The sequence below is a fragment of the Anabas testudineus genome, chromosome 2 (genome assembly GCF_900324465.2).
Source record: "Anabas testudineus chromosome 2, fAnaTes1.2, whole genome shotgun sequence".
Classification (NCBI taxonomy): domain Eukaryota; kingdom Metazoa; phylum Chordata; class Actinopteri; order Anabantiformes; family Anabantidae; genus Anabas; species Anabas testudineus.
Window position 1 is genome coordinate 19,146,967 of NC_046611.1, and position 9,772 is coordinate 19,156,738.

Consider the following 9,772-nt stretch of genomic DNA (forward strand, 5'->3'; position numbering starts at 1 on the left):
CTGTACAATCACACACACTCATATTTCTGTATGTACAGTATATGTGGGTCTTTGTGAGAGAGTTCATGTGTGTGCATGTGTTTGACTGGTACAGAAAAAGTGTGATTCATAGCTGACTCACACACTTTACTCCCACAGAGGCACACTTTTCACAACAGCAGTCAAGCCAAACTCCCACAAACTCCCCCTTTCTCTCTGTCACATACACACGCATCTAATAAAGCTAGATTTTGCGGTGACTTCTGGGATGTTTGACAGTCCTATAAAAGATCCGGTCCTCCCTGTTATGTGTGTTACTCTGAAGCTTCGGTAACAATAAAAGTTAGATGAGTGTTCAATCGCTGTGCCGGGGATTTGTAAATGCACGATGTTAGAACCCCTAGCAGGTGTTAGACCAGAAGGTTGCCAGTTTGAACCACAGTGTTTCACAGTGCCTGGTAGGATTGTGCATGGCGGAAAACAACCAGACGTTCTAGTTTCTCTCCATTAATAATAGTTTTTTTTTGTACTTTCGTGCATATTTTTGCTCTTTTCCCTTTCCTGGTTGAACATGGTTTGAGAAACTTCATCTGAAAGACCGTCTACATATTTGTTCTCTCTATTACATTAGACTTGCGCCAATATACAGTTATTGGGCCAACCGTAGCAAATAGGCACAGGACTTGCATGAGAAAACTGTAGAGGGAGGTAACTCAAATAGAGTGCAACTTTCCTCCAGGTAAAAAAAAATAAAAAATTATTAAGATTATAAAATTATAAGATTATACCCAGAAGGTGGCTGTGCATTTCTGTTTTACAAAGGAAAAAATTTTTTACCACGAGCTAAGAAAACACAAAGGACAAAATTAATCAAATGTCCTTTTTTTTTAAATTAGATTATTTTGTAAACCACGATAACCTAGTTTTGAATGAAAATGAAGCAAAGATTTTTAAAACTCTTTACAGCCACAGCAGAAATGTCTGAGAACAACTACTGTTTATTATGTAAGCAGAAGCTCTGGAAGTCTGACTCACTACAAGTCTAGGAGCTGGAGAGAGCAGCAGATGATCTGTGAGATCTGTCAATCATACCTGTCAATCAATGCAAAGCCAGGATTTTTGGCGCCTGCATCTGCAAGCCGGCAGTTAACATTGCACTTCAAAGTACTACTTGGATTGGCTTCATCCTCCAGCTGCAGCACTTTCCATTTGCGTGGCATAGCAATAAAAAAATGAAAAAAAAAAGAAAGAAAGAACATCATAGAAAAATAACATTAACTGATGCGCTGACAACCGCTGAGTAATGCTAAATGTCCTCACCCATAGCTGATCATGCTTATGTGTCTTTTGATGGTCTGCACGGCCTCCTAGTGATCCAAACACTTGTACTATCCAAATAATACCATGCCTGACACATTTGATGCAAACTGGTTCATGTTTTGAGCAATCTAAATCCCTGTCGAGTCTTAAAATAAAATCAATAAAGATCAACCCCACAGTCCAAACATCTTCTGATCCTAAGGGCTGTCTCTCTGGCAGGATTCTGTTGTGGCAAGTGGTGTCATCAGATGTGCTGGCAATGCTGTCACAACAATTTCACTGCTGATTTTCAAGTCTAGCAATCAAACTCATGGAAGGAAAATTGGGTACATCTTTCCCGGCGTCCTCTGTGAACAGATAACACGATATGAGGCAAACATTCTCAGCATTCCCACAAATGTACAGTAAGTTCTCATATTACTGGTGAAGTGAACCCCTCCCTTATTGTTTCATACTCAGTGGTGCCATTGCCAAGTCCACAATGGCCAGACCTTTTGGCCCCAAATACCTGTGACATATGTGATCTGTGTGTTACTGTACACACACACACACACAGTATACTGTATCATATTTCCTCTGTTGCCGAAGACACACCCAAGAGAGCATGAACCGAATACCACACCAAGGCATGCAACGTGTGTTGTGCATGTGTGTGTGTGTATACATGTGTGTGTGTGCACACAAATATCCGAGGACCTGGGTGGAGCCTTCTGTTCGGAGCGGGTGTGTGTCTGTCAGCTGTTCTGCACAGACGGTCTGAGACGAACAACTCACCATCCACCCACGCACTAACTACACACACACACACACACACACACACACACACACACATATAAACACTTGCCTTATGCACATGACCAGCCAATAACCCATCCAGTATTGAGGCTCTGAGAAACTGACACAGTACATCATGTAAATAAATTTTGTCACGATTTAATTTGCATTTTATTGAAGCATGTGAGTCAACAGATTCTGTGACCTGCTTTTTATGCATCAAACCAACATTTTGAATAACACTTACTGCTAATGTTAGTAATTATTAGTCATTTTCCTCAGTTTATGTGAAGGGTGGGACTTTGCATCGTGCTGTGTTTGCTGGATCTGGTGAAGTGATAATGCAACTTGGCACAGTATTCTGGCATTTGCAAATAGCAATGATTGACCTGATGACGATGCTGCTGTAGGTCAAAAGGTAAAAAATTTAAAGGTCAAAAAAAAATCAGTCATATGCTAGATGTTATTTTCAACCATGTGGACAATTCTTTTTATAAACTTATGTAGGCTGGTGCATTATTGTGCAGTGTTTATGACATTACACTGACTGGCCTGTTGAAGATGCTGTCAGTTAAAGTCAATAAATCTAACTTTGAAAAAAGGTCTTCAGAGTAGAAAAACTAAATACTAAAATAAGTTAAACACCCACTCACATTTGTTATCAATCATTTTGGCAGTTTTTGGCACCATAGATATGGGCTAATATGGAAGAAAAATTGTCTCTCAATTCAAATTCAATTTAATTTGTAGTGCCCCAAATGACAACAAAAGTAATTTCAAGGCACTTTACAGTGTTTATAGTTTAAGACCTTACAAAATATAACTATACAGCATTATATAGAACATCCAACCATCCCACTTGAGTAAGCACTAGGTGTCAGTGAAGAGGAAAACCCCCTTTAAAGGAAGAAACCTCCAGCAGAAAACTAGGATCAGGGTGGGCACCCATCTGCCTTGACCGGTTGGGGTGAGTGGAAAGAACAGCAGACAACAAAAGAACAACAAAGCTTTAGGCTTCTGTCATATCACAGCTAGATGTCATTTAATTATCACGTACCAATAAAAACACATCTACTCGCCTACTGGTAGGTTCTCTACTGAACCATTACTACCATTCACTGGTGTGACACTCAAATGAGCCAAGTTAAAAATCCATTGTCTACTACAAAATATATCTCGAAATTATTAGATAGTACACATGCATCATTTGGTCCCTGTTCACCACCAAGCCCAGAATTTAGTCATGTTTCACATGAGTAATAACTAACTAATAATATAGTGGCGCTTTGAGGTCTTGACATTCTAACTGCAGTACACACCAAAGGAGAAAAACGAACAGTGGTGCTGGCTTTAATGTGATGAAATTAGAGTCAAAGTTTTAAAAGGTCAGATCAACGAGTAATCGTGTAAGCAGTATAAGAAGGCAATATCAGTAAAGGGTACACAACAACATCATTTTGAATGAAGTTTAGCACGGGAAGTAATTCAGTTACTGCACATGCCTCAGTGTCATGAGGAGTGATGTAGGTAAATAACCACACAAAGTGGATTTACAATTAAAATGTCTGAGTTTTATTTTAAGAAAAAATCGACATCAATATTTTTAAAAGGTAACTCTAGAGGATCAACTGTGAACTAGTTGCTACAGTTTAGAACCAATTTCTGGTGTGAAATAGGGACATAGAGGAATCAAATTGAGACAAAAAGAGTCTAAAGTTCTGATATAATTACTGATTTAAGCAAGTTGGGGGGCTGACGATAGGTAAAAGGCAGACAGTCAGAAAAGGATTAATAGGCAAATATTAGTTGACAGGCAGCAAGTAAAAGTTCAGGTGAGCAGCAGGATACCAGGCAGGGTGAGTGAAAGTCTTATCAAACAGGTGACTATACTGACCATGTAAAAAATTAGAAGAACCAGGGAGCAAACCTGAGCGTAGTTAAGGTTTACAGCGTCTAAAGTTACCAGAACAAACAGGGAGAAACAAATCCAGCAGGGTCAGAGACAACAAAAGCGTCCAGCAAGCAGGCAAAGTCCAAAATCCAGAACCAGGTGACAGACAAACAGGTCTAACCATAACCAAAATAACAATAAAATCACAGACCTTGGAAAAAACAGGAACCAACAAGATGAAAAGTACAACCTGACAAACAGGGAATGCTAGCTGAGGGATTGTATAGTGGCTGGTGCTGGTGCAATGCAGGTGAGTGAGTGGTGGGTGGAGCAGGGTGGGGCCAGGTAGAAATGGAGGGAAAGTGGCACAAAGCAATTGGGAGGGGCTGAGTGAGGGTGACCAGGCATGGCAAAATGAAGAGACTGAGGATGAACGTGACCGTGCAGGGGGAAAAACCAGGAGCACAGCACAGATAAAGGGCAGGATCATGACATGTGCGTTGCTAATTAGTGTAAAAAATGCACCATGCCTCTCATAAGCCTTGTAACGGCCGACATTTTGTAATATATCACAGAAGTAACTGATAATGTTAACTATTCCATTTAGGCAAGATCCTATTATTGTGCATGCTGTCTTACTGTCGTGTCCTGCTGAAATGTCTGCAGTGAAACTGGTTTACAACTGTCTGGAGTGCTGCTTGACCAGGGACTCCATTGTCTCAGAGGAGCAAACTGCAAACATTTTTACAGCCACCTTTTAAGCTCGGGTTTGGTGCTAAACATTTACTTAAGGTCTTGGGTGGCTTAACACTTTAAAGAGACACCCTCTAGTTTTGTTTTAGCACCTATAACATTCCCAGAATCCATACATTTCTGTAGAGCTCTGAGTAGCTATTGGGAGGAAAACTAAGGATATGAAGACATTACTCACTGCTACAAAATCAAGAATTATAGTCTCTGTTTACAGCCAAATTGCTTTTACGATCTGAACAGACTTCTATAAAGTTCTCAATGACCTTCACATAGTGGCTGTTTTTGCCAAACTGGACATGGATTACTTTTTTAATAGAACTTACAGTATTGGTGTCACAGCTAAAACTTGGCTGTCAAGTTAATTTGAAATAGCGTTACATAATAAATCTGATTAACAGACTGATCCTTGTAGCAGGTGTTTTTTGGTAAAGCCAGGGTGATATTCGCACTGCAACCGCAGCTCCAGCTCCAAATTGATCTGTTACCAACATGCACGATGTTATTGGGAGCAAGTCACACCTTATGAGAGGTAAATGATGATTGGCAAAAGCCAATTCTAAAGGGACATTTATCTCTGAGGGACCAAAACCTGATGTGGATGGTTTAGACCACTTATGGTGTCTATTGCAGAAACTGTAGAGTACTGTATATGTTACACTGTCTATACCATGTAGAAGTAGTTACCCACAGGGAAAAAAATAAGCCAAACAGCAGTGAGGAAACTGAAAAGCGCAATATATCAGTAACAGCTAGTTCTTTTTAATGTTTAAAACTGTTTTACAATGTTCACACAAGCCGCTGGGTACAGACCTAATCAGCGTGGTGCTGAATTATGCATGACTTTAATCTCTGGTCTGATCGCTGCAAGGTATCATATGCATTCTTATAAACAAAACTGAATTATACTTTAGGAAATTACTAATTTAATGTTTTTAATCTTTGTTTCGACGACTAAGAAGTAAAGCAGCTGCAAACGAATGCAAACCAGCCCTCAAATTCAATAAACAAGAGCAAAGAAGCACAAAAAAAACTACAAGCAGCAGTTTCTCTGTTTCTCTTTCGGTCTGGTTGGCTTGCTGTTATACAGTATTAGCATATGTAGGACAGGTGGGGGGCCAGTAACATGTCTGTGCCCAGGACTCAGTTTTTTCCTATAGGCTATTTGGAGATACAGATACACATATTAATTTGAATAACACTACTAATATACTAATTCTGCTTCCCTGTAAAAAGTTTCCACACCCACCTCTGCTCTCACCAGTGAAGTTTCAGTGCTTCTCCTCTTGTCACTCACACATTACATCATCACCCAGTGATCATCAGGTGCCAGGATGATGCATGGACACACACACACACACACACACACACACACACACCTCCCACGCGACATAACATCGTGCCAGCCTCTGTCTTCCCTGCATTAACGTTCATCAGTCATGATCACTCAGAGTATGTGTCAGTAGGTTTACGTGCAGCCAGGTGAGGTTTTTGACTACTAATTGATCATGCGCATTAGGGATGTGTGTGTGTGTGTGTGTGTGTGTGTGTGTGTGTGTGTGTTTCTAGAGCCTACCTTTCATCCAGTCCACCACCTGGCTCGTGCTCCATTTGCTCACCGGTTCCATCACCAACGCCATCGAGGAAACTTTGCGCTGACTCTCCGTCGTGCGTAAGTGGCGTTCGCCCTAAACAAAAGCTCTGTCAGCCGGGGCACACCTCCTCCCCCGACCCTCCCGCCCTCCTCCCTCCCTGCGTTCGTCCCCTGCCTCCCCCGCCGTAGCCAGGTGACTGTTCCTACACTGTCCCGGTCCGGTCCTCCTCCCGCCCCTGACTCAGCCCAGTGTCGTGCCCCGTTAACACAGCGCAGCCTACAGTGCGGGACGGACCGGGTGTGTGTGCGCAGCGGAATCCGCTACATTCCCCTGCTCGATCCGATCTGACATGTGTCGCCTCTCTCTCTCCCTCTCTCTATCCCTCTCTCTGTTCCCTCCCTAGTTATTTGGTGCGCCAGTCCGGTTCTGCGCTCCCACTGTGTGTGTGTGTGTGTGTGTGTGTGACAGAGATAGAGAGGAGTGTGTGTAGGTGTGTGCGCAGCCGCTCCGTTACCGGTAGCGGCAGTGTAGGATAGATAAGTCACACCGGACTGAACACCCGACAGCATCTCTCTCTCTCTCTCTCTCTCTCTCCATCCCCACACATTGCACGGTGCATGCGGCTCGTGGGTGTCTTCCCGCGCGTTACCTTAGTGTATTTCCCTGTGGAGCGGTATAACCCTGCAGATATAAGGATATATGGGGAAGAAAAGATGCTCTCAGAGGATGTTTAATCAGGCCGCCTGTGTGCCACAGAGAGATACAGAGTGTGATAGTGGTCCAGATAGAGAGGTAGTACCTCTGGGGACATTAAAACATGGGGCACCTACTCAATTTCTGCAGCTGCTGTGTGAAGAAACGTAATGAAACCCCAGTCAGCCACCTCCAGACATCAGTAGCCTCTCTGTAGCCTCAAAACATTTTCTTTCTTTCATGTAGGCTACCTATTTCATTAATATACTGGCAGTGGTTTATTAATTATTAATTATAATTGGAATCATTTTTCATGCCAACATGTCAAACATTTCAGGTTCTAGATTCAGAGATAGGATATTTTTGTACTTTTCCTTTTGATCATTTCAATATTTTTGAGGACGGGGTTGTAGTCATACTTTGTGTAACAGTTTCTGAGGTCATATTTGTGCATCCTCCCAACACTTGTATGTTCATTTTCCTCAATGTACAACTTGAGACCACAAATCCAACCCACCTTGCTCCGACCGGCCCTCCCTCCGCCTGCTCTGCTGTGCTCTGCTACTCTGCCACGCTCTGCACTGCAGCGAGTCCTCATTATGAAATCAAATAATCACGAAAGGCTCAAAAACTTACAAAGCAGAAAGAGTTGAAATTCTCTGACTGGTTGGAAACTTTGCTAAAAGAGAAGAAGCAAATATCTCTGCACTGCTGGCACTGCTGATTAGTGCATGAGCATCACAGGAGGCTTTGACCAAATCACTAGTAGTTAATATATTCAGTGAGGGTAGACATTTCTCCTCTCTTGGATTCATTACAAAGAAACTAATTGTTCTTTATCATTAATTGATAAATTAATGGTAACCAAACAGGGATGCAAAAAAGACCCCAACCAAATCTGAGCCTGGGATATTGATGTAAATGGTAAAATAACTTGACTATGCAACCAGACTGCAACAGTAATTACATTTTTCTAGTATCATTATGATGCATTACGTTGTGATGCAACTTATGTTTTGCACAACTGACGCACCACAGTTACTAACAGAAAGCAAGTTGCAATGAGGTGGTTATGGTAGATAATTTCAAATGATGTGATGACAATAAAGTACAATCTACTCCACAACAAGGAAGTGTGCTGTGTGATCACATGATTAGTGAAGTGTGATGTACACAGTGAAGTGCATGTGAATCGTGATGCATTGTGAAGTGGATATAAACACTTGTTGCAATCACTTCAATCACTGGAATCACAAAGAAAGTCAAAACCTACTTAGTCAATATGGACTGAGTCTTTGAACCAAAATTCAAATCATCAATCCATTGAATTTTGCTTGTGGTTCAACAAATCTTCCAAGAAACGGTGTCAGAGGTAAGTACACAAATATATTTTCATACTTTAGCTGAACCAACCCGCTTTCTATGGCAAAACACAAATGCTCTGGATTCACTTCCATTTTTATCATATTCCCACCTTTACTGCAGGGCCATACAATTAAATTGTAATGATTATCGTTAAACTAACCTTGTGATTGTACACCAGTACCGGAGATTAACGCTCTTCCAGGCCTCACTAATGATTTCTTAAACATATTATGCTTACCAATGGGATATTAAGCTAACACACTGTAGTCATTTGAGTTAATTTGATCATACAATGAGTGTATGACGAGAACATTATCATTTATTAGCTATAGCTGCTTTTATCCTTGAGGTCTGAAGCAGACTAGAGCAAACCTAGTTGACATTGGGTGAAGGCACGGTACAACCCTGGACACATGTCGATCACCAGACTAGAACATTATTTTATTTGATCAAACCATTCAATATTGATTGTGTTACGTTACTGCATGTTTGTTAGATGATAATCTATTCACCTCTCATGCCTTTCACACACTTTGAAACTGTATGCAGATACAGACAAGCACTGCACACACAGTCCTGTTATAAGAAAGGAAGGGACAAGAAGTCCTGGAGATAAAATCAGATCTGGTTTCTTTTGATTTGATTCACTACTGCGTCATCTCCACTGTAGGTGGATGTATGCACATACTCCACAGAGGCTGAAATCCGGTGATCTAAACTTTCCTTTCCCAACTGAGACATCTACTGGTAACAACAGTGAATGTTTTTCATGGGATAAAAGGAAACAGCACTTCACACTCAACACCATGACCCCCTGGAGGCCAGAATCGGTGTTCAGGGTTTTAGTATTTGTCAGGGCCTCATCACGAGAAAGGAAGATTTAGGCTTTTTTCTGTTGTTGTTGTTGTTGTTGGTAGGGAGGTCTGTGAAAAGGACTAACAAAGTAGTGTGACCTATTTTTGTTAAGTGGACATCAGTTAATTTAATAAGTTTTTCAATATAACAGCAGCTGGTTGCAGCTGGATAAAGCCTCCGGGTTTTGACAACTCCCTGACATTTTCTAGCATCTCTGTTAAACTTAACAATTAATGATGTATCACAATGAAATTCTGTATGGAAAGAACTGTAACAAAACAACAAAACAGAGTTCCACCAATTCAATGACATTAGTTGTGTAGTTTGTGTTTGAAAGATAATGAACTAATGCCACAATGCTAATACATTAAAACATATGACAAATGGCAAATATATTACATTTGCAAATATGAGTATGTTGGAACATTAAGCAATCAGCACTGCAGACATGTAAGAATGGCTGTAGACTTAGCTTAGAGTTGGAATATTTTGTCTCTTGTTTGGTGTGTTTATCAATGTTGGGGAAAAGTGAATTACATGTAATTAAACT

The 9,772-nt window shown here is 41.0% G+C and overlaps 1 protein-coding gene across 2 annotated transcripts in view; it reads right to left on the reverse strand.

Annotated features, from left to right (window-relative positions):
* The window catches only part of cnksr2a (connector enhancer of kinase suppressor of Ras 2a), a 45,588-nt gene extending 39,161 nt beyond the window's left edge, over window positions 1-6,427 (reverse strand). For both annotated transcript variants that reach the window (XM_026361300.1, XM_026361299.1), the window contains exon 1: window positions 6,291-6,427. In XM_026361300.1, the coding sequence (XP_026217085.1) occupies window positions 6,291-6,354 (64 nt within the window). In that variant the 5' untranslated portion in view covers window positions 6,355-6,427. The remainder of the gene's footprint in view (window positions 1-6,290) is intronic.
* Window positions 6,428-9,772: the final 3,345 nt, after the last annotated feature.